The following is a 25386-nucleotide window of genomic DNA, read 5'->3' on the forward strand; positions in this document are numbered from 1 at the left end:
TATGTGCTATCGTCATATGTACGTGTTACTGAAACATGTTGTGAGGTTGAAAACACCCAGAAGCAGCCTTTCAGGTACAACGGTAAAAAGGCCAGTGTTAATGGCTTACTGAGGAAATGCACACAAACACAAGGATGACCCCAGGAACTGTGTACAATAGCAACCTCTCAGAGAGAGCACAACCCAATGGGAACTGTTTGGCCCAGGTCACAGCAAAAGAGCTTTCCAGCAAGTGGGAAGAAGATATAAAAGGGGGGAAATGACATCATGATGGTACCTCACTCTCCCCACAACACACCTAGAAACATCTGAGGAAGAAACATTGAACTGGGGGAAGTGATGATCCCAGGCTAAAGGGATTTCTAGCCTGTGTATGAAAACCCAGGAAAAACTCAAGCTGCAAAACAAAAGCAGCTTGTACCTTAAGAATCTGCCAACCTGTTTATCACTCAGGGTTAGAATTTGCTAATTCATATCCTACCTATCTAGTACGTTAAGCTCAGTTTGCGGTTTTGTTTATTTACTACTTAAGCTGCTTCGATCTGTTTGCTATCACTTATAATCATTTAAAAGCTACCCTTTTGGCATTAATAAACTTATTTTATGTTTTAATCCAAACCAGCGTGCATTTGACTAAGGTGTCTGGGGGAAAATCTCAGCTTGGTCTCTAGAAGTGTGTATGGTCCTCTTCACACAGAGGGTATATGGGTATATTAAACCCATATACTGGCCAGATTTGACCAGGGCAGGATGGTACTGCTCTGGGGCTCCAGACTGGGAGTTAGAAAGCCTGCATATAACTGCAGCTGGGTGTGTCCTTATCTGTGTGAATGCTGATGAAAGTGCGGGCTTGGTAGCTTGTCACAGCAGTACAGTGTGAGAGGGGGCCCAGGCTGGTGGTTCAGGGGGCTCAGTGGTACCCCAGTTCCAGGTGGAACCCGTCACAGGAACATTCAGAGAGAACCCCTCCCTCACTGAGAGTGAGTGGCAGGGAGAGTAGCAGCCATTAGGGAGAGGGGAGAAGTTCAGTGTTTGCTGTGTTTAGTTTATGGAAACAGGAGGAGAACTCATTGGTCAACCAGGCCCCAAGCCAGTTACCTGACAGGAAAGGGAAGGGGGTGAGAAATTATCCTGTTCCTCACAGCTCTTTGCACAAAGGGAAAGGAGCACCAGTTAGAACAAGCCTCCTTAAGGGACAGCATTACTGATTGAACCAGACACTCTCATGACCGTTCTTTTCTTATCAGGCTGCAAGACAGTGTGATGTGGACTCTGAAGGGCAGAGGGGGTGACAGCACCCACTGGAGCTAGATCTTTGAGTCCTTATTGGCACTATGCCTGCTATTGGGTTTTGTTTTGTTTTTTTTCACTGAACTCTGTATTTCTTGGCATGGAAACAAAATATTGGGCCCAATCTCCTGCAGCTGCACATCACCATGGCAGTGTTGCCTCCGGTGGATTTATAGCAATTTACACCAGCTGAGGGTCTGGCCCAATGACTTTGAGGCACTTAAAAATACAAAAAAGGGAAAAACAACAAAAAAAAATCAGCCTCTGAGCAAACAGCCTCTAGGCATGAAGCACCTGCAGCTCTTGTAGACACAGCCTACCAGTGTGCTCCCTTGGGAAGGTTTACAGCAGGACTTCATGAACTCCAAAGGTATTTTTCTTGCAGACCCAGACTGGGTGCAGGAGGTGAGTGCAGCCTCGCTGAATTAGAGAGACCTTGTGCGAAGACGAAGAGGCTGTGGAACTAATTAACCATGACTTTCAATGCCATGTGCTTTCTGAAGCTAAGTGCCGTCTCAAACAAAAAACATTTCTCTTGAAAAAACTGTTCTCTAAACAAATTGTTCCTTGTACACTCAGGGAAAGGCTTCTTCCAGCACCTCTGACTTCAGAGAACTTGCTTCCTGTTGGTTCACGCTGCCTACTAGTCCCACAGCCCATCACTTCCCCCTTGTGCCATAACATTGAGAAATGCAAGTTCGTACTGCACAGGTAAGATACTCAAGGGCCTGCCCAGCTTCTGCAAATCAGGTCCACTCTCTGCTCCTCGCCGTTTCGCTACCTTCATTCAGATCAGCCAAGCCCTTCGGTTTCTCCCCTTTCCTGTCCCAACAATACTGCTGGACTTAAGCATGTGTTCACAAGAGACTGGATTGCTCTAGCCTTCAGCTGCTTTGCATCTATAGCTGTCTTTGCTTGAGATAGGATCCAACTGGATGTGGGAGGTACTTTCTCAGAGGCTGCATAACTCTTCTTGGGGGATGAGGTCACCTTGGCCAGTCAAACCTTTCGGAGGCATGATTTCATAGGTAACCAATTCCCTCTGGTACTGTCAGACTTGCCTCCCCTTACCCCAGTGCTATTCCATCACCATGGCAGGGCTCAATTCTCACTTTCCTTGTAACCATGCTGGCAAGAGAAAAAGCCCAAAGAGGAATGAAAGAGCCCGTGGCCCAAATCCTGGAGTTTCATCTGTATTCCATACGCCCTCTTTTGGCAGGCTTCCCACCAACTTCTCAGGCCTACTCAGTGATGGCTGGAAGCAGTTGACTCAGCAACTTAAACATCAGATCTTGTCCATTCAGCTAACGCCTGCAAACCTGCCTGGAGCAGTGGTGATAGCTTGGTACCCACACACATCATAATAGCATTGATGCTTGGGCTCAGGAGCGTGGCCTTCTTAGGTCTGTAGTAGTTTTTTTTTTTTAAAAACAGTCTTGCAGGCATTCATTCGATTCCATTCTTTCTATGAATTCACAGACAAGCAGTAACACTGATGCTGCATTTCTCAAATGCAAACATAATTTGCCTGAGTAAGGTGTGTAACGGGGCTTTAACATGCAAGTTACACAAAAATAGTATGCTCTGAAGAAACCTTTTCAGGTACATGAAGGGATCGAGATAGGTTAAAGAGAATGTGGCTCCTTAAAAAAAAGGTGTGGGGAGTAGACCCTATGATGATGACGGATGCACATACACAATTCCAGCTAGCAATGGCCTTGATGATATTACATACATAGGTTTTGTGATCAGTCACATTATACCTAGGTATATATAGGTTTTGAATCAGTGCACATCATCAGAATGAAATGGTAACCATTGAGAATGCTGGTACATTTTCCTGAGGCTCCATTTCTACGATTTTTAAAGGCTTTTACATTTCAGTGAAACTTCACTGACGTAGTTACAATTTTCAGAATGCTGCAAATTGCAACTTGTAGGAGAGGCATGTATCTTGTGTGAGTTTATGGGGATCAGATTAAGGGTTCATTTTGTGGGAACTAAGAGTGCCAAGAACATTACAGGATCAGGTGTGTAGGGTAGTAGTTTTCTGTGAGATCCAAACCTCTCACGTGCACCGAAGCATTTTACTGACATATATCCGAAAGGAGAAGAGAATGGCTCTCAGGACAATGAGATATATTGACAAAAATTGAGTCAGGATATGCACCTAAGTTCAAGAGATCAGACTAGGCCCTTCAATACCACATCTAGTTCCTTTACACATACAATTACGAGCTCAGCTTAAAAAAAATAATCAGTAACTAGAACAATGAAGCCTCCAGTGTAAAAGTAGTAAGAATAAAAAAAGAACTAAGCTGCATTAGTGTCAAAATGGCAAAGATATTCCATGGATAGAATTTCTAATCAAGGCAACAGTAGCTGCTGATGTTTATTTTTCAGTTCTGTGCAGAACAGTATTTGTTAATAAAATAATCCCCAAAGAATTGCCATATTTGACAAATGCTCAAAATTATTGTTAAAGCTAATAACAAAAAAGTGTTTCATGTGATTGCACTAAAAACCTCAGAAAACTTGGTCCAAAGCACTGGAGCATTCAAAGTACTAACATTAATGATTTTATTCTGTTCAAATGGAAGAAATATGAAACATATCAGACAATCTGCATTGTGAGATGCAAGTGTTATTGCAAATGCACCACAATAAAAAAACTGCTAAAACTGGCTCACAGATGGACAAAGCTGTTATTGTTTTCATGATCTTTTACAATGTGTTTGCAGGTTTCCACAGCCTTGTTTAAATTCAAGCAAGGACCTTTTTGCACCAAGTTTGCAGGATTTCATTTGTGAGTTGCACATTTAATCCTCCATGGCAGATGGTGATGAGTGGGAGTACCGCTGTATATTTGCAACAGATTCCTTATCATGCAAAATTAATTAAGTGCTTCTTGTGCTGCCTTCAAAATCAGAATTGTAGTGTTTGTAAAAAGCTAATTCTTGCATATAGTTTTGTTAGAACCCATGCAATTTAAACGAAATATAAAGATGGTGACATATGAGTACTACTTTAATGCAAATAGACAGTAGTAACTAAATTCAGTCCTTTCACACTGTAAAGCGAATGATCCTGTACATTTAAAATTCACTTGAAAATTTAAAAAAGTCATATTTTGGACTTCAGTGTTAGTTTCCCCAGATGCTGCTATGAAAAAGGATAGTAAAGCAGTTAATCAGTGTCATTCAGATTTGTCGTTTTTTTCTTTTCTCGATAAAAGAAATCTGCTAATCATTTTTTTTAAAATTCACTTTTGTTTTGGGGTAGGGGAATTTTACCTTTGATTCCTACTAATTCAATCAGCCTTGTGCCTATGTGAATGCTCCCGGAAATTGTCCCTACACACTAATGACCACTTCCCAACTAATATTTCTTCCACGCACCCTGTACTTGTTTCATTGGAGAACAAAAAACTTGGAACAATTATGTGCACTCCGAACAAGTTGCTAATCTTTAAGCCACCCTCTCCAATTCCCAAGGTGGGGGGAAATATATTCTCTGTAGAAAATGTTAACACGAAGGTCTCTTGGCATGACAACAGAACACGTTCATTATGTGGTAAAGCGTTTACTGTGACAAATATCAATTGCACAATATTTTGAAAAAATGACCAAACAAGCAAAATGACTCTACGTAGCTAGTCTTGCGCGAGCATAATGTTCTGTGAGTCAAATTTAAGTCACTCATGCACACTACGTGACCCAGCTGGAGACAGAGCACTAGAACTCTATAGGCAGAGATACGCACAGTGAAGTGGGTTAGCCTTAATTTTCAGGAAGACTCATGATGATTTATCTAACCTGGCCCTCAAAAATATGACAGGCATCTTTTTAGTGAACTACTCACTATGTTATCTAGGTGCCAAATACAGATTTTTAATTCTTCTGTTGTCCATCCAGGTACAAGCTATCTTCTGTGCTCCTCCTCCAATGAAGATGGTGTTTCACTGGTTTTCATGGGGGGTGGGGAGGAAAGGGGAAGGCAGGTGGCTTGTTTGTTTACTGCTGCCTTTGTTGGGGAGGAAGCTTTTGCAAAGAGGTGTATCTTGCATTGTGTTCTGAAGGAGGCAAGATATGAAACCCATCCATTGGCAGAGAATTTTGATTGATGGCCATACATCAAGAACACCATATTCCCATCTCTGGAGAGATTTAGAATAGCTATCATTGTCCTTGTTGACTTTGGTATGATGCACAGGCAGAGAGGCCCCTCTCAGGTAGTCAGGCCCAATTCACAAAAGGTCTTGAGGATGAGCACTAGACCTTCTCTGGGTCTGGTATTGAACAGGATGCCGGGGCAATGCATGGAGGACCAAAAGGGATATGTTGCATCTGTCTCTTCCGCTCAAGAGAGGGGATGTTAGGTTGATCAGGCAATGAGTCAGGGGTAATCAGAAGTGAAATTCTGGATGCTTGGGCCATCTCTTACACACAATGCACTCAATACAAAGGGAGCGCTGCACTCAGTCTGCGCCCGATGTGAAGAGCTGAGAGGATTGTCCAGTTGTTAAAGTGCAGGACTGGAGTCAAGGGGCCTAAGTTCTATCCCTGTTTCTACCATTGATCACTGTGTGATCTTGGAGAAGTCTAACCTTTCTGTGCCTCACTGTTCTCATCTCCAATGTGAGATGAATACCTAGAAATGTTAGGAAGCTTAGTCAGCCAGCTGTAAAATGCTTTGAGAGCCTCAAGTTAAAGGTACTACAGAGGGGTGCAAGGCATTATTTTTAAAACAGAAGGGTGGAGCTTTGTCCAACATGGCACATGAATCCCATTTTACTGGGGAGAGCTAGTGCTAAGCACGGATTAATTTATTTTAAGCTAGTGCCACCCCTGAGCTCTAAACTCAAAGTGCCTTGCCGTACACATTTGGGAAAACAAAAAACAAAACACTTTTCGCTGCATTTCTCCATGGGTAAGTAGCAGTAGATCAGTCAAGATGTGTAACAACATGCCAGTATTTTGAGATGAGAATGCGGTTCTTAGAATGAATGGTGATTTGGGGTTTGCTAGTGATTCCCACCTTTTTTCTTTCTGGACAGTATCTACCAGCATCCAATATGAGCAGCGTTTCTTTCTTTCTTAAAGAAAGCTTTTAGTTGCTACCAAGAAGGAAGAGCTAATTCACAGTCTATAATATTTAAAGGGGGGAAACAGAATGAAACAGACTAAGAGTGAAATCTTGGCCCCATTGAAGTCGATGGCAAAACGCCCATTGACTTCGATAGAGCTAGGATTTCACCTAGCTGACAGTATAATATAAGTACACAAAGCAGAGAGCACATAAGGTTTGGGGGTGGAGGTGGGGCAAGGAGAGGTCATGAAAAGCACTAAAGTACTTTATTACTAACACTATTACCTGTGTATTTGTTTAAACTGAAATTTCAATTTTAGTTCAAATGGAAAAGGTCTGTACCCCTGTAGTATTAAAAATTCTTCCTAACTTTTTAGTAACTTCAGTTTCAAAATAAAATGTCAGCATTACAAAATGCTGTAGGAATTTGTTAGTCCGGATTATATATTAGGATACGTGACATTTTCGAGTATTTAAACTTTTTTTGATGCTGTGAGATTTTTTTTTAGCAACTAACCTTTAAATAGAGCAAAACAATAACGTTTACATTCTACTATATAATGCTCAGGTTAATTTAAGGATGAATCATGCAGGCTGTATATTTAAAAACAAACAAACAATCTCATTCCATGGCCTGAAATTAATTATTCTAACCAACATAGTAATTCAATCATAAAAACATGAGTTTATTAGTAGTGAAGCAGCTGAAGAACTGCATAGTCCATCCAACCGGTTGATACATTTTTTTCTATACTCGGTTATGAAATGCAGTGTTGCAATTTTACAAGGTACATATTTTCAATTAGCAAGAGAATGTTACAGAACACAAACATGGAGTGAATATTTGTATTTAATGGAATTTAAACCAATAAGTCAACTGAAAGAGAGATCACTTCTGGCTATAAAATATGGTGAAAATCAAATTTTGAATGAATGTGGTAATATATAAATTTTAGAGCCAAACAGCAGATATGTATACTTCATACTGTATGATATTCATTGCATATCCATGTCAAAAAGAAAAGTCAAACTAACTGATGGCTTAGAATTTGTATAATTAAAGCATTTAATATTTTTGCTTAATTTTGATATTGACTGAGTTAATACTTTCATTGTGTAAAAACATTGTGTACGTTAAAAAAATCACACAAACAAATTAAAAAAATATTTAAGTACAATTACTCTGCTGCAGTTGATGTTAGTGAAACCAACTCAATTTGGCTAAGCTAAGGTTTTGGAAGAAAAACATATGAACAATGAATATGCTTCAACTGTTTTGTTTAGTACCTTAGGATCTCCCTTAAAGAACTTTCTACTGCAATTAGACTATAATATCTCCCTGCTTTATTGTGTGGCTGTGGTTACTAAAACATCTGAACACATTTAAAAATCTGGAAAGTCCATAGCCATTCTACACACTTTCATTTATTGTCCGGACAATTTAAAGTACAAATAATTCAAACACAACAAGGTTATTAAAAAAACATTTACATTACTTTCCCTCAGAAATGATCTAAACTAGCAAGGTTAACATGAAGTCATTCATTATAACTAAAGTATACAACTGCCTGGTCCTAAGAAAGTTTTTTTCTTTAAATTATTATTCAGCTAGTAAAACACGTTGTAGAGAAAAGATTCTGACATGCCTTCCCCACTAATGCTTAGCAAATGCATCAAAACTTTCCCAGCAAACTGCGCTCATTCATAGCAGATGATGTATAAAGGTTTCCCTGAACATTGAATGAGTGTTCTTTAGAACTAAAATATTTTAAAAGTAAAAAAACTGATAAAATTATGATGCTTTAATTTTATCTGTCTACTATAAAAGTTTGCCTCTTCAGTGTGGAAAAAAACAATACTTAATCTATGTGCAGTTAGTGGGTATAGCATGGAAAAAATGCACAAAATAAGCACAAGTTATAAATAACCATAACGTTTTATTACCATTAAGACTAAACTTGTATTGAAAAGATTTTATATAACAAGACAAGAAAAGCAATAGCAAATTTAACTATCAACTAGATTATGCATAGCGAGTAACTGTTTCTAGTACTCAGGGAAGAGCATGACCCTTTTTTGTTTTAAATATATAACCGTACAAAGCACAAACATACTAAAATGATCAGTGCACTGGACATGGGAGAGCACCCCCTCAGTCATTTTGTTCCCTTAGCTCTGTTTTCCCCCAATCTGAATTACATTAAAATAAAGACCCAGTTGTTTTCTTTTCTACTGTGCAGTAAGAAAAAATATTCACAACAAACATGACAATATATCAAACAATATTTCTACACAAGTTACCTTGATACCTCTGTCACTTAAGTATCATAAGAAAACATTTTAAGACATATACAAACAAAACTAGCAAAGTGTTACAACTTATAATAAATTAACAAAAAGAAAAAATAACTTTATATATATATATTTATATTATATATACACATACACACACAACAAAATGACACAATAATATGCTTCTTCCCATAGTTTAAGTAAACAAATAAGTAGACTAGCCAAACTAGCTATATTTGATTTTGGCCATATGCATCACATCGGCAATTAAATAAATAAGTGTTTCAAGCAACATAAACAGTGTTCCAAATGTGCCAACACAGCCCAATTTATATCAGCATGGGCTATAAAGTGAATTTGAAAATTCTTAACAAATTTTAAGCAAATTATTTTTTCTAAACACATTACATTTAACTATGATACTAAGATATGTAAATAATTCTGTAGCACCTACTGCTCAAACCAAGGAAGTTTTTGATCAAAACAATTTTTTTTTAAACTTTTGTTCTGCTGATATCCCATACTGATGACTTAAAGAAAAACTGTCTTGCAACTCATCTCCTTGCTTTTGGGTTTTGACTGTGGGTAACTGTGTGCCTGGGAAGAACACTCTCCCGTACTGTATTTAATATTTTTATTACATGCTATGAAAAGATACGAAGATCATCTGTTTGTAGCCCATCCTTCAAAAAACAATCTACTAATCCAGTTTAAAACACACGTCTTGATCTCTAAAAAGTTACCAGTGCAGTATGAACATGACAAAGTTGTCAATTTCCCCTAAATTAGCCAGTCAAAATATTTTTTCTCAAATCCAGATTCTCTTGTAAAAATTCTTTATATTTTATAAAAATAGATTTTTCTTGAAACCCATTTTCAGCAAAGAGACCACCTCTTTGGCAACATTGTTAATGTTATTTAAATTGTTCTGTCATCAGGTATCCCCCTTCTACCCCATTCCCTAACAGAAGACTGTTTAGTTCACATGATATAAAAGAAAAAAGGAAAAATAAAAAAGGTTGCAAAAGTATGTGTTTGTTGTTGTTTTTTGCAATTTTTATTGTTCCTCTTTAATTTATATGGGGGGTTTACCAATCTGATTGGATCAACATTTGAAAAAAAAGAAAAATCTTTTTTCTTTCTTTTAATCCCATTAGTTTGTAAAAACTGTTTTTGTTTTTTATTTTTTTCAAATGAGTGAATGGTCATCTTAAAAAGAGCCACCTTCAAGGAAGGTAGTAAAACTAGCTGGCCGGGTAAAAATCCCTGCACATTGTTATCTATGTATATTATATTCAACAACGACAGCTATGAAAGAACATTCAATGCATCAAAGGTTTTTTTTGTTTTTGTTTTTTTTCTAAGCATTATAAAATCCTTTCCTGTTCATCACAGGTTATCCAATGTTTTAATACTTAGGCAACACTGGCTTATAAAGTCCATGGTTGAATATAAGCCTTGCAGAGTTTTTGTTTGTTCGTATATATATTTATATATATATATATATATGTTTTAGTAAGTAAGGATATGAAATTCAGGATTTGTGGGTTTTGTTGGTTTTAAAGGAAACTTGCAATACTCTGTCTCCTAAACGGTATCCATTAAGGCTGGCAATTGCCATGGCAGCTTCGTCATAGTTGGTCATAGTGACAAAGCCAAATCCCTTGCACTTGTTGGTGTTGAAATCGCGGATCACCTTGACGTTATTAACTGCTCCGAAGGGGCCAAAGAGCTGCCACAGCACACTTTCATCTGAGTCGGGAGACAAATTGTAGACAAAGATACACCATCCAGTCCCAGTGTGGCCAGGAATATTCATTCCAACAAGGCTCGTCATCCCATCAATTGTGATCGGGGAAAACCTACCAAATAAAAAGAGGGGGCTATTCTAGACATAGCGCTTAGCACAAATTACACGGAACTGAGACTTAAAATAAAGCTCATTAAGGTTTCATGATCCAGTCCTTGGGATGTCAACTATATGTCCATCTTTGCTCTCAGTTACACAGGTGCCACTGACACCTACTGAAATGAATGGTAGCTGGGAAGAATGTAACAGACGAGAACTGGGCACAATGACATTTCCCTTCCACAATAAGTTCTAGTTTGCTGTGTCTGAGATCTAATAAAGGGAATTCTTAAGGAACATCTAAATAAGCATGGGCGAAACCTTGCAGTGCTAATTAGGAATTTCACTGAGTAAGAAATGCAGCATTTGGCCTGACATTTCTATCAATAAAACAACTCAGCTGAAGGACTATGGATACAACTGCAAAGTTACTGATGATTTAACACTTTAGACCCTACCAGACCCTCATGGAAAAATGGATCTCTTAGAGCTTGGTTTTAAACGTGAATATGAAACACTGTCAAAATTCAGCAGTATCTCTGTATTCAGCCATTTTGTATATCCTAATAGCATTTGAGAGATTTTTAGATGGAAAACAGGAAGTTCTGTCTGTTTCTAGTATACAAACTTTTATTCAAATATATTTTTAAAAATTCATTGTTGGTAACGTTATCTTAATGTCTGTACATATCAATGAGCATATGTGTAGTAATTGTAAAGTAGGAAAACCAGTGCATGAAGACACTTGCTTGGTTAGATCACCTCCTTTAGCAGTTGATAAAACATCATTTTTTAGGCCATTATCAATGGGTTACATTTAAAGTAACTGTTACATGTAAGAAAAGTCTTATTTCCACACTTAATTTTAAAGCAGGCATCCTCAATGAATTTTAATTCCTATACTGAATAATTCGTATCTTTGTTTTGCATTGCAGATGTGCAGACTGCAAGTTCTCTATTAGAAAACTTGTAATATTTATAATATTTTTAGATGCATGTAGTGAACAGAACTCCTTAACATTACTCTGCTGCAAGTGGAAGTGAAGACAATACAAGGAATTTTAGTGTGTTGACTGCTTATCTTCTATGTGGAATTGCACTTAGAGCCTTGACTGCCCTTTGACGTACATCCAGAACACTTCTGGATATTGCACCTAAATTGAGAAATATCACTCATTTTTTTCTACAGCCTGCAAACACTTATGCAAATCAGCAACTTTATTCACACGCATAACAGCTTGGAGGACTGGGCCCTCTGACTCATATGCAGGCTTGCAGAAGTGTTCAGGGTGCAGTAACTACTCTTATTGAACTCACTGCAAACAATTCCTATTGAATTCCACTATTGAAAAATCCCACCCAGAATATCTGTAATGCTTCCCCCACCCCCCGATTTTTGTATTTTTAAACTAATCATCATACTGGCACAGTACAGTTTTGCTAGTGTAGACTTTTGTGCATTTCCTCAGCAGGTACAAAAAGACAGCAAAAGCTGTGCGAACAACTGATTTTTAAGTTTGCTAACAGTTGATTCTGGATTGAACTAAACCTTCAGTTCAAACCAAAATATTTAGTTTCTGATTTTTACATTTTTAATTTTTTTTGTATTCTAAAATTAAATTAAATTAAATTTCTAAATGAAAAGTTGTTTTGAATCAAAAAATCAAAATGTTTTGCTTTAAAAATGTCTAAATGAATCATTCTGATTTTTTGGGGAAACTTTTTAGGGTTTTTTTTTTAAAAATCCAACACTACTGAAGCAGTTCAGCAAAATCAATACAAATATGCCAAATGTTACTGTCAAAACAAATCCACCGTTTTCAATGAAAAAAACATTTTGTCTGAAAAATGTTATCCAGCTGTAGACAAAGCTGGAGCTATGTCTTTTTATACCAGCTGAGAATCTGGCCCAGTAGATAGTAAGTAATCTTCTCTATAAGGAATACATTTAAACAAATTGAGGGTACAGCTAACTACTGAACAAATTCCTTTCAGCCAGCAGAACAGGCTTCTCTGAGTACAATTCAGAAAATGGGGTCTTGAAGTTTGCAAACTTTAACAGCATACGTAAAGGCCAGCAAATACTATTTATGCTGTTATACTTTATACGGAGTGTGTTTGTGTAAGAATGTTTGACTGTGTACTTCCATACAAATCATGTTAACAGACTGATTATATGGTGCACACACAGTTGTGCAGTACTACAATATGCTAGTTTTTTGGATCTAAGGTTGCCAAATGCACAAGAAATACGATTACATAATTAAAAAGACTTGCGATGCACATGCACCATGAGTCAAAGTTTCATATTCAACCTTAACATTGTCGTTTTTTCCAAATGTCTGAGAATTCAACTGTGCAAACTTAATCTTCCCTTGATATAATTTTGAATAGAATTTCCTATGTTTATTTTTAAACTAAAATAGAGCTATGTAGCTATACATCACCAGAATGCCTTCTAGCCCTTTCAGAGATTCACAAGAGAGAGCCTCTCTCCTCCAAACCTCAGGAGCTGTGCAGCTTTTACCTGCTCATGAAACCTTAACTATAGCAACTGCTTCATCTCTCACTATAATATAGGCTGATGTGGTATAAAAGTTTACTGACATGAGTCTGGGATGGTATATTATTCACTAGTGGCAAAGCCGTGAATTATAGACGTCAACCCCAATGAATCTTTCATTCCATGCCAAATCATCCTATATTTTGTACAGGATACATATTTTATAGCAAAATTTATCTGGGGATGTTTTAGAGATGGTTTCAGAAGTTTTTATTTATACATCCAAACAACACAGAGTTTTCTAGCAGGATAAGTACAATTTCTTCGGGACTTGCAGGGAGAAGAAAATAACTAACAATTTTAAGAAACTTCAATAAAAACTGAAAAAAAAAAAGCTGTTGTGATGTTTAATGCCTGATGTCTCATGATCTATCAGTGCTAGAAACAAAAGCCTTTGAACAGCGGAAAGGAGATACCTGGCTCTCTAACGATATTAGTCTGCTTTTCCTTGCCTTGATGAGTCATATGAAATCAGAAATTAAACCTTCCGCAGTCTAGGACACAACATGGTTTGTCCTGTACCACAGGTCACTGTAATTCTGGGTAGGAAATTAAACATTTGGGAGGGAAAAAAATTCTCAAACAGTTATTTGTAAGTGGCAGCTGTTTGAAGCTGCTAAGAGTTTTGGAATGTTACTAGCAGGACTGAAAGATGGATTAGTGGGCAGACTGCAGGTGAGGCAGTGAAAGGGGCATAATGAATTGAAAAACCATGCAGCAAATTTTGATTTATGTGCTGATCATGGGACACATGATTTGGGGTTTTTTTTGGGTAGATGTAAAACATCTAATTTGAAAGTTGCTTTGGCGTACAAGTAATCTTATGGTGTACATGCCACTGCTGTAGTAGTTAAGACTTACTCTACTGTCCACTTCTGAACAGTTTAAAGATACTTACCATGCCATGTTTGGGATGAGCTTTATAAAAGAGCACCTAGTTTTCATGAATGTGCAGAGCTGACCATTCCTGTAGACTAAGGTGCTTCCGCAGCTCATAGTGCAGGGCTATTGGTGCACAGCTCTGCATAATGTCAGGAATGAGACTATGCCCCTACAGTTCTGAAAGGTTCCCCTGTGTCGATGTGTGTCGTTAACAAAGAGGAAACACTAACATATATCAACTTTTTTTTTTCAGATTGAACACGGAACACACTCATTATGGAACATGAATGTTTCAAAATCAATTGAGCTTTAATTCCAATCTGAACACACAAACCTGTGTAAATTAAAACAAACACACAAAGAAACAAACCACAAGCACTAAGAAATATTTGCAACAATTGTTAAACCTGTAACAAAAGAAACTTAGGGCTGATTAAGGTGCATACAGTTACACTTTTAAAGTTAACTTTGTGGTAGGACACAGCTAGAGGAAAGGATGAGGCTATTTAATTCTATTTTCCTCTGACTATTTTCACAGTATCAAATCAGAGATTAGCAAAAACTTCAGTTTAATAGTTTTGATTCAGGAAAATATGCTATTTAGCAGCACTATTGGTGTTAGAATACTTATAGCTGTTGCACCTAAACCATCTGAGAAGCCCACCTGTAAATAAAAGAAAAGCTGAAAAAAACCCACACACAACTTTTGAGTGTGGCCTTAAAGTAACAAAACCAACTGAAGTCCAAACTTAAAAAAAGAATTTGACATGCTGGTGGAAGAAAAGAAGGAATTAAAAAAAATAAAGTTAGTGATTTAAAAAATAAATTGTAGCACCAATCTGTGCCAACATGGACATCTGGCAATCTGTGGAATTCTAATTACCTCTTTACGCCATAGGCCATATTAAGCAAATTGTCCAGCCTGAAAAGAGAAGGAGGGTCTTTGGGTTAATGTCTCACAGATGGCAAGATCGCTCAATGGAACTATTATTAATAATGTTCCATTTTCAAAGAAGAAATGTTCAACAAGTTTCTCACACATCTAAGGAGTTTAGGAAACAGGAACTCTCTTGAGTTTCAGACTGCTTTCAAATTTCAACCACGATATTTAATGCCATTTTTAACATGCTTTGAGATTTCAGAAAGGTGAACTCACTAAATAGCTATATCTCAAGATTTGACTGGGTGTTAAAAATTTCTCTTTGATTTTTCATTTGTAGATTATATTAGTATGAAATTATAACATGTACAATACTTCAACAGTTCACCTTTCATTGCAATAAAACTTGTGTATAAAATGTTACAATCCAAAATTAGAGGAATAGTAACACACTGGTTATAAGCAACTCTTGTGTCTCAGGTTCACAGAACTGTTTAGACTTTTTCTTTTGTTTAGAAACATATTTAGTAATAATGATCTCCAAAAGCTGTCAATGTCAATTACCACTGAATTTGGGAAATTAAATGTAATCTACTTTATGTTTAATACACAATATGAAAAATCCTTATCTACATAAGGAGTCAGTGGTAGCCTCAGTGGCTTTTATACTCTTACCAAAGGTGTTTTAAATATACGCTTGTTTTCATAAAAACCAGGCAAGTGACTGACCTTTTCTGTGCTCTTCTTTAATTCATTTCAGATTTTAAAAATTGCAAATTTCACAGTGAAATAAATTTAAAAGCTAATATTTATCTTAACCAAGCCAGTAAGTCCAAGCATTCCTATTTAATATTTTTTAAAGAAAGACCTTTTGCTAAAAATGCTAGGTTGCCTAACTGATATTATACATCATCAAAATAACACAGAGAGAACCCAGTACTGCTAATACTGTGTTACATATGAGATACAAGCAGTACTTTCGAAATGTAAATCATAAAACATCACACAGCATCTCAGCATTCATATCAAAGACTACACAAGGTCTCTTTATACCTTGAGCAGACATCTGAAGCTAATAATGTAATAAAACTACTGCTGAATAGAATAAACACTCAACTTTTTGCCAGCCACCAGCCCTACGCTCAATGTTAAATTGAAAGTTGCATGAAAGCCACAATAATACTGCAGAAAAAGTTGATAAAAAACAAAAACAAAAACCAGAAAAGTCACTTTCTATTTCAGTATCAATATAACCTTTTAGTCTGTCATCCTTTACCTAAGGCCTCATTGATCTGATTGTATAGTTGAGATGTTTTAGTCAATATGGAATGACTGGCTCTGAGCAGATTTTCCTGTTCACTCACTTGGAAAGAATGTTTAATTTTACAGAGAAATTGAAGTCAATCTACAATTCCAAAATACATTTTTAACACAACCCCTACACCCCAAGTCATCATAGCTGGTAGAGCTCCAGTTCTTTTGCAGATTGATAGTTACCTGAATCTCTGAGCCTGGTGGTGTAGTGGTCCAGGGTAGCGTCTGTTGGGAGACTGGTAAAGCTGCGAAAGGAGTGCCTGGCTTGTCTTCTGGCTGGGGTTATTGGCAAACTTCACAGTAATTGGTTCTGTAGCACCACTAGGTTTCTGGCCATTTAGTCCCTTTATGGCTTCTTCTGCTTCTATTCTCTTATCGAAACGGATAAATCCCACACCCCGAGAGACACCTGGGAATAAAGAAAAGACTTTTTAAAATAAAAGGTTAAAAAAAAGTAAGAACAGCTTCAGGAGTCTTTCACATATCTAAGGAAACAAAACAACATGTTCATTTTGATCTGAGTTCAGAACACATTACTTTGTCATATAAAAAATTATTTTCCCCATCAAGGAAAAAAGCCCTGTTCTCTTAAGATCATTTACTGAACCTTCCCTCCTACGTTATATTGTGATAATTGTAGCAGATGACAGACATACAAGTAGTAAATTGGTTGATACATTCCCCTTAAATATGGATTATCAGTAATTTTTAAAAGATTCTGCATTTAAAAAACACCCCAGTGCATTTACTTCCCCTTAAAGTTACATATATAAAGAACTGTGTATGTACAGTAACATCTATCTATATATAGGATTATATTTTACATCCAAAGTCATGGCTTCTTACTGTACATCAGTACAGTTTGCTGCTTCACTATAGCCATTCTGCTTCAAAAGCATTTAAGTTTGCCATTTTCTGAAAATATTTAAATTTTTAAAAAGATTTTTTAACCTGTGACTTGATCAACCAGAATTCGTGAGGTGATGATGCGCCCATATTGTGAAAATAACTGTTCTAGTTCTTTCTGGGTCATCGTTTTTGGAAGGCCACTAACATACAAGTTAGCATCTCTGATTGATGCTGAACTTGGACGGGCGTATGACACCTAGGGGATTAAAAATAAAGAATTAATACACTTTCCATGAATGCATTTACCTCATGCATTTAAATCAACAGATTATTTATTGTCTTTACAATCCATAGCATTGGTTTAAATAACCCTGCAATTCAGATTTTAGCTGTTCTTTTACCTAGCAACAAGGACTAGGAAAATGTGAGGGAAAACAAAAGGAAAGCAGGAGATAACTTAAACAAATGTAAGGATAAGTGCAAGCACAAAATAGCTACTGTACAGTGGTAGATTAACGCACAACTTCCCACGCACAGCTTTGTAAATTTACCCTATGGTCAGTGGGTGTACAGATAATTTACTGTATTCAAACACACAACAATCTTTGAATATACCAAGCTTTCTGAGGTTCCAGTGTGTTTAGTTGCAAAGAGATCTTTTATGCTATATCCCTTTGTATTTTCATTCTGAGCTGGCAACATCTTCCCTTGCTGAATTATAATGTACTAGTGAATCAGGCTAAATCAACATCTACTTCAGGAACCATAAATACAGTGTATCCCCCATCTTCCTATCTGCCATTTTATTTTAAAAAGTCCCTTGCAATGTAAGCCTGAAACCAGACTGTGTAAAAATACTATGCCCGAATAAGCAAAAATCCAGTTGATGCATTACGTATGTATTGTGAAAAAATTATTACACCAGATTTCTGTTAAGGGTTTAACGTTTTTCTACCAAAATGCAAACACAACCCAAATAGAATTTCAAATGGGTTTACATCGGTACCACACTCATAAGCAAAACTTAACACTTATTGTATTCAGAATTCTTTTTTATTTTAAAAGAAAAACACACTCTTAAAAATAATCTACATCTTAGATTAACAAAAGCACTCCCTGATAAAGGTGTTTCTTGCATGGCTAGTATGAAATAAAGATTGTGAAGAGATTTATTTTACAGCACATTTGAAACACTGTTCGCTCTAACTTTCTGAACAATTTGAATTTCATCTAACGCAATGTATTTAAATCTACACATCTATAAATTCCCACTGTCTACACATACGGTATACGCAGGTAGGCAGGGGAGGGGAGGTCCAGTCACGAATATGATACATTAAGCAAGCCTGTCTTCCTCTCCCCAACACAATGATAGATGTCTTTATGTGCTCCAAGCCTAAAAACAGATGTTGACTCAACACAGAAAAGTATGTGAATGACTAATATTTGCTTCCATAGCCTTTTGCATGTAACAGGAGACAAACTCTCTACTGATTATACATTGTAAAGTTTTTGGTGACTTTTTTTTTTTAAAAATAACTCAAGTGTTTGTATGTAACTTTTGTTAAAACTCATGTTAAACAGTAAGACTAAAGGGAAATGGATGAAAAGTAAGGAAAATGCTGAAAACAAGTGTAGCTAAAACATTTACACCCAAGATGGCAGGCACAGACAATGATATACCAAGGCACTGGCACAAGTAACCAGTCTAACAGTTTTCAAATATCAATGGATGAGTATCAAAGCAGTAAAGAACATTGTAGGTGGGATTTCAGTTACATGCCCCCATGACTTCAGAGCTTGAGTCCCATGGACTTTCAATGGGTCAAGTGCTCCTAAGTCACTTACAGGCCTTGCAAAACCCCACCCTGGGTGTTTAGTGTGGCGCTCAGAGTACAGTCCATGTAGCTCAGCGCTCCTTCATGTAATTCCTACGTGATGCCTGGTGGTTTGGTGGAGAGGTCCTAGGGTTTCGTAGACTGGCCTTTCATCTGTGGAGAACACAGTTAAAAATCTTGTCTTAGATCATACATGAGTTTGGTGGTTTCTTATTCTCAGTTTATGTATAATCACAAAACCGCCACGTATTTTGGAGCAAGTTGTGGGATAACTGGCAGGCACTGCTTAAGGCGGATCCAGAATTAAAATAGCAGGGGGCTCACATGCTAACACTGGAGTGCACTTGCAGGGCAACATCTGGGAGATTTCACAGCACTTGTTCACACTATGCCAGGCTCCAGCTGGTATGATTAACCTCTGTTTTCAAGAGAAATAAACTAAGTCTTGGCATAAAATCCTGGCTCCACTGAAGTCAATGAGAGTTTTGCCACTGACTTCAATGGGGCCAGGATTTCACCCTGAATTTTCAGAAAGAATCTACTACCTCAAAATAATTTTCTATAAACAACCTATCTTAGTAAGGGCACACAGTCAACTTTCTCTAGAATTCAAACTACTTTGGGGGGGGGAACACTTTAAACCTACCCTTTGGAAAAATCTATCTGTTCCTAAAAACTGAGAACTGCAAGACACACAAAATTCTTGGGAAAACTGCCAAATCCAGGTCCTGGGTTTCTTCACATTAGCACATTCACCAACCCAGTGCCTTATTCTACCCTGAGCAGAAAAGGTATATGTATAGAGGAAAATACCACTTTTTGGGGCATTGAAAGATTGGGATTCTTGTATATTTTAATACTCTGCTCTGTTCTTGTGAGCCATGCAGACAGGCAAAGTGGGTGGAGAGAGAGGGAGAGATTGTGCAAAGTTCACTCTCTCACACAAACACATCCACCCACACCGCATGTAAACCACATCATTAACTGAGATCTAATTTTAGTTCCACCTGCCTTAAAACAGTCAGGTTGCAGGGGATTCTGGGCAAGGAGCTGCCAAAGGTCAGTCAGCGATCCTCAGTCTCCAAGACATAGGGTTTGGAGTGTGAGATGGACACAAGGCTAGTGAAGGCTATTTCTTCTCTTCAGTCTTTTCCCGACTTCCCTCCCAGGTCAATCAAGTACAAATCCATTGGTTAGACAGACCCATCCTCTTAAGTTATTGTTCAATTAGTAGTGTGCACCCACACGTTTTTGTAAGGGGTTACAGGAAAAAATCCCAATGGAGACGTTCCAAAACAGGCTCCCGTTTTGTTACTGAAAATTGTAGAACACTCCGAAAATGTGTTGCATGAATTCTTTATGTTTACACTTATCTCCCATTAGGAACCTCAGTTTGCTTTTACCAGCATGAGGGATCTGAAATACAAAAGACTAGTTAAAAAAGAAAAAAAAATCCTTACTACTGCAAGTTCATATTAATGATTGCGAACAGGACAACTGCAAGAGAAAGGTTGGTCCAGGCACTTTATAGCCTGGAAGTGGAGGGCTGTTTCACTCCATCAGATCATTTTCAAGCTGCTTGGGTCAAATTGCCAACGGAGACAATGTGATATTGTTGGGTTTGTTTTATGGCTCGCCAGTCTCCAATGTTAATTTGCATACATATACACAAAATAATTATGGAGAAAATATTTTTGCTAGACTACTACCAATCCTACAAGAAATAAAATGAAACTTGTTCAAAGGGCTGTCTCTTCATTAGACAACCTTCCGTTCTTAAGAGACTGACCCAAACACTCCCTAAGAACTATGGGACAGATGCTGGCTCCATCCCCTTTGTGCTGCTCAGTGCTTTGTGACTCTGTCAAATGACACCACTGTCCTGGGTGCTGGATCAATATACTTCTCTACTCAAGCCACTCAGGAATGGGGTAATTTGCTGCAGTCTCCCTTTGGCAAGTGTGCAGTACAAACATCATGCCTCAGAGTTATATGTGTTCCAGAATTTCATGTCCTCCATGGATGAAATTACATAATATTTTCAGCCCACTGGCATAGAAAAATCTTCAAGTTCAACAGGAAGACTAATTCCTCCTATTTCCTCATAGCCCTCAAGACCCTTAAGAACATAAACTGATACAGTCTTGTCTTCCTATTACACAGACCCTAACAAAAGCAGTAAAGGAGATGTGGACTTGTTCCATTCCTCTCAACCAGGCCAGAACTCTGACGCTTAAGAGCAACAATTTAAATGCTGACAACCATTTCGCTGCTGATACGCTCAGCTAATGTGTTTATCCAGTTTTTGGACACAAGTCCATCATATTTTGAGTATTTGTTCATCTGAAATAAGACTAGACAGTTTAAGTTAACAAAATTACAGAATAGCCTCAGACTTCTTTTCCCCATTTGGTCTTTTAGAGGAACTTGTTCCTCTTGCACTGCAATGATGTTCCTTGTCATAACACAGTGGTTTGAAGTACATCGTCTCATCGCTATCTGGCTGCAAAAGCTGCTTTAAGTGACATAAGGAGCTCACTTCTTGTCAAGAAATTAGTGCACTGCCTCTTGCACTGCTCCCAGTCACTGTCAGCTTGGAGCTCATGAGACTAGTGTTGAGCATTTAACCTGTGAATGTCGCATGCACAAGTGCCCTAAGACCACAGAAACAGCTCTTATAGCACTGATTATTCAAATATCTGAGACACAGCTACCATCTTTGTAAGTTAAGGTACAAGCAATGTTTACTGTGCTGCCAGCTTCTATGACTCCCAGTGCAGCCCCGGGATTTTGTAGACTGTCTGTGAAATGTGGTCCAGTGACAAAGACAGTTCACTCTATAATGACCTTATTAACAATTCTGAAAGTTTCTACTTGTCCCTTAGATGGACCTAGGGAGAAAGGATGGTCTTCTGTTCAAATCATTAGACTGGGATTCCAAAAATCTGGATTCAATTTTTGGCTCTGCCACAGCTTTTCTGTGTGGCCTTGTGCAAGTCACTTAACCTTTTTTGTCCCTCCGCTCTCCAGCATTTACTTCCCCTTGCCCAACCACTGTCTTATGTATTAGACTGTAAGCACTCAGATCGTAGTTGTCCTTTATTAGGCATATGTCCAGCACAACAGGGTCCGATTGAAGTCTCAACCTGCTACTGGAATACTACACCATGCCCACTCTCCCAAAAAATCCCGCTGATTTACATTCATTACTATCCACTTCCCCGTATTTCCATTTGTTACAATATTTTTTTTTTATAGCTGCCTTCACTTCACCTCTAAATAACATTTTTAAAAAACCATTATGGCCTTCTTGTTGATTGTGGGATTTGGGGCATTTCCTAAGGTGTTCTTAAATGATTGCCAATTATCATTCAATATGATTTCTTCATCCCAGCTGATTTGGCTCATAACTGTTTTCCACTTTGTGAAACTGGCCCTATTAAAGCACCAACTATAAATATTCTTGTTCTGGACTTTATTCTGATTGAATATTATAAATGTGATGAAGTCAGGATCACTTGAACCTAAGCTAACGTTAGTTTTAGTTTGGTGATCAGTTCCTCTTTATCTACCTTTAAAGAATTTCCCCCTGTTGGCCGCAACACTTTTTGAGTTAGGAAATTGTCATATATAATGTTTAGAAATTCCAAGAAACAGAACCCTTGCCTCCACATTTCCAGTTGAATGCTCTAACTCTTGCAAAAATCCAGATTTGTGAAAATACCCTGCAGAAAAAAAAACCCTACTGATTTGGCCAAATTCCTTGCATATTTGTGTCATTCCTGTCCACGAGCCAGAACATCATCATTCCATAAGATTACTCTTTTTTCCTTGGGGTCGTGAGTTGTTTTACACTTGACATTTCAATGCAGCTTTATTGAGATTAATTATGATTATAGATAAGAAAGAAGGGCCTGTCCCATCACTTCAGGGAGGCTATCCATAGATAATGACCAGGCAGCACTCTGGGAAACATCAAGAGCAGTGCTAAGAGAAATAATTGCTCATGATGCGTCGAATGGAAAGGACTCCTTGGCACAAGTGAAGCAGTTCGAAAGTAAGAGATCTCAATTAGAGCAGATGCACAAAACTGAGAGATAAAGACTCTCTGGTGCACATTGAATGCAGCAAAGCCAAATTAGAATCTTCACGAACGTAAGCACTGAAAAGGTCCCTTTCATTATAGCGACAGCGCTACTATGGGCAGAAGGGTGAAAGAGAATGTTAATGAGCATCACGAAGTCCAGAAGGACAGAGCCTCCTCTTGAAGACCAAAAAACCAGTAAGCAAGTTAGTAAGTTTTCTGAGACCTGCGGTACCTTTAAAGCTTTTTGTCTGAGATTTTTATCACCATGGCTTTACAATCACAGCAGAAAGTCTCTCTTTTATGACTAATACTCATCTGCTACACAATGGAAAAAAATACACTTAATTTTAAAAGGAACAGGCGGGGAAAAGCTATCTGCCAAGTCTGCAACCCGTAATCTGAATTTTCATAAAGAGGAAGCAACAAATGCCCATTTGTTCCCTTACCCCTCCCAATACTTATAAAGCTTTCCTGGGGTTGGGAAGGAAGAAGTAGGGTGCCTGAGTGCAGCTAAATGTACTCGACAGATTGCTTAAATGCACCTTAGGTGCTGTCACCCTATTTCAGAATGGAACACCATTATTCCAAGAGAGCATCAATTGGTATGTTCAGCCACCACTTTCCAAGGGAGCACCCTGCTGTAATTATCCATGGTTTTGTCACTTGGAGGTTAAATTACTGCCATGTGCTCAACACGGGGATTATATATTGAGACCATGTGGAAACTGGAGCTAGTGCAAAATGGAAGCACCCACTTATTTAGCAAAGCAGCATGCAGAAGGCACACATCGTCAGCACTCTGTAATTAGCATCACCAAGCTGCCAATAAATTTCTGGCTGGAGTTCGTTATGTTGGTTTTAACCCACCAAGCTCTAAATGGTTTGAGGCCTGGTAATATGAGGGACCTCCTTTGTCCTTGTAACATACTGCTGCAGCTGTGACCAGAAGCCCACGCTCAATCTGAAGGGGATTGGGTGCTGCTAGCAGAGCATTTGAGGCTTTGGAAATCCTTGGTCTGCCTGAGGCGTCATTTGTTAACCTTTGGGCATGCTTCATAACCAACTTTTCAGCATGACTGGGTGCGAAGGGGACTGGGGCCTGCTATCATTTGATTGCCTGGCAGTAAGGTACAGGCAGGTCTGAGTGTGCAAATGATTTCAAAATCTGGCATGGTGAAAAAAAACTAAAACAAATACATTAACAATTTAAAGTAATGTTGCCACATTCTGCTGTAGAGAAACAACAGTAAAGTAGCTAATCAATCTTTCTGGTCTTAGCCAACGTTTTATCCAATGTGTTTTAAGTTATCATCAACACCCCTAGTCCCGGGGACCTACACAAAACAGAGTTTAGCAACAGTAAACATTTCTAACTAACACGTATATATTGCGCTATTAACTTCATTTTCAAAAAGCTTGAAATTGTAGTAACTTGAGATGCACAGAAAGCCTTTGACCACACTGAATGGTGTTGAGTGTTGAATCTGTCTCTAAGCACAGAAGTTTAAAACATTGGATTATACTGGCAGGAATCAGGAATTTAGGCCAGGTTGGTTCTTTTTGCTAGCCCAAATTTGCCTGATAAGATGCTATTTGTCAGGACCTCCACCAGCACCTCTTCTGTTTGTTCTAATGAGTCAGCACACTGCTTACTTCTGCCAGGGAAGGAGGAAATCTATTTCTCTAAAGGTAGGGCAAGGGAAAGTGAATAGGACTGTGCTTTCGGTAGAAGATACTTTTCTTTTGATTTCAAATCTCCCTTCAAAGTTCTATATCCCCTCCTTGTTCTAAAGCCCTTAAACATAATGCTCAGATATTCTGAATCATTTGAGAACATTATGAAACACTTCCGCCACATCCTCTTAAATGTTATCCATTTTATTCAGTGCTCAGGAGCAGAGCTTAAGCAATCTGTAGGTTATGCAGAGTACATCTTGCTTTCTTTCTGATATTTAATTCAACTTCTAGCCAATATTCAACATTAGCAGTGACCTTTACAAGTAGGCTTCTTCCATAGCACTTTCTTGGATGGACATAATTAATCTTTTTAAAATGGATACCATCTCCAGCAGATGGATTTGTTTCAAACCTGAGACATATCTTCATTCACCCAAAGGTGTTTTGTGGAACTACATAAAAGTTTTCACTGCAACTATAAATAGTGTCCCCTCCCTCACAAAAAGATGACAATAATATACAATACCTTTGTTGAAATATGCACTATGATTAGCGGAATATGATTACCACTCATATAATCATCTACACCTCAATACATGAATACACATCCATTATCTGGACTCTTCCCCCAGAACAGATATTCTGCTAAACAAACAATCTCCTCTCAGCTTTGATTATAAAGGACATTGAACAAAACACTTAAATATGAATATTTTAGCTCTTATTGATAAAAGGAATTACTTATTATAATACCAAGAAATTAAAGACAAAAATCGA

The 25386-nt window shown here is 37.9% G+C and overlaps 1 protein-coding gene and 1 long non-coding RNA gene across 9 annotated transcripts in view; one reads left to right on the top strand and one right to left on the bottom strand.

Annotated features, from left to right (window-relative positions):
* The first annotated feature begins 1870 nt into the window (after positions 1-1870).
* The window catches only part of LOC120370759, a 40288-nt gene continuing 16772 nt past the window's right edge, over positions 1871-25386 (top strand). The window contains exon 1 of the long non-coding RNA XR_005583913.1: positions 1871-2001. This is a non-coding gene — a long non-coding RNA (uncharacterized LOC120370759). The remainder of the gene's footprint in view (positions 2002-25386) is intronic.
* Positions 7041-25386, bottom strand: part of ELAVL4 (ELAV like RNA binding protein 4) — a 109126-nt gene continuing 90780 nt past the window's right edge. For 6 of the 8 annotated variants that reach the window (XM_039485892.1, XM_039485895.1, XM_039485890.1 and 3 more), the window contains exons 4-7: positions 17110-17263; positions 16342-16567; positions 14848-14886; positions 7041-10532 (exon numbers count right to left, since the gene is read on the bottom strand). In XM_039485892.1, coding sequence (XP_039341826.1) covers positions 10205-10532; positions 14848-14886; positions 16342-16567; positions 17110-17263 — 747 coding nt within the window. In that variant the 3' untranslated portion in view covers positions 7041-10204. Of the gene's footprint in view, positions 10533-14847; positions 14887-16341; positions 16568-17109; positions 17264-18125; positions 18999-25386 lie in introns of those variants that run through there. The other 2 variants (XM_039485894.1, XM_039485897.1) reach the window with 2 other exon arrangements.

The sequence above is a fragment of the Mauremys reevesii genome, linkage group 8 (assembly GCF_016161935.1).
Source record: "Mauremys reevesii isolate NIE-2019 linkage group 8, ASM1616193v1, whole genome shotgun sequence".
Taxonomy (NCBI): domain Eukaryota; kingdom Metazoa; phylum Chordata; order Testudines; family Geoemydidae; genus Mauremys; species Mauremys reevesii.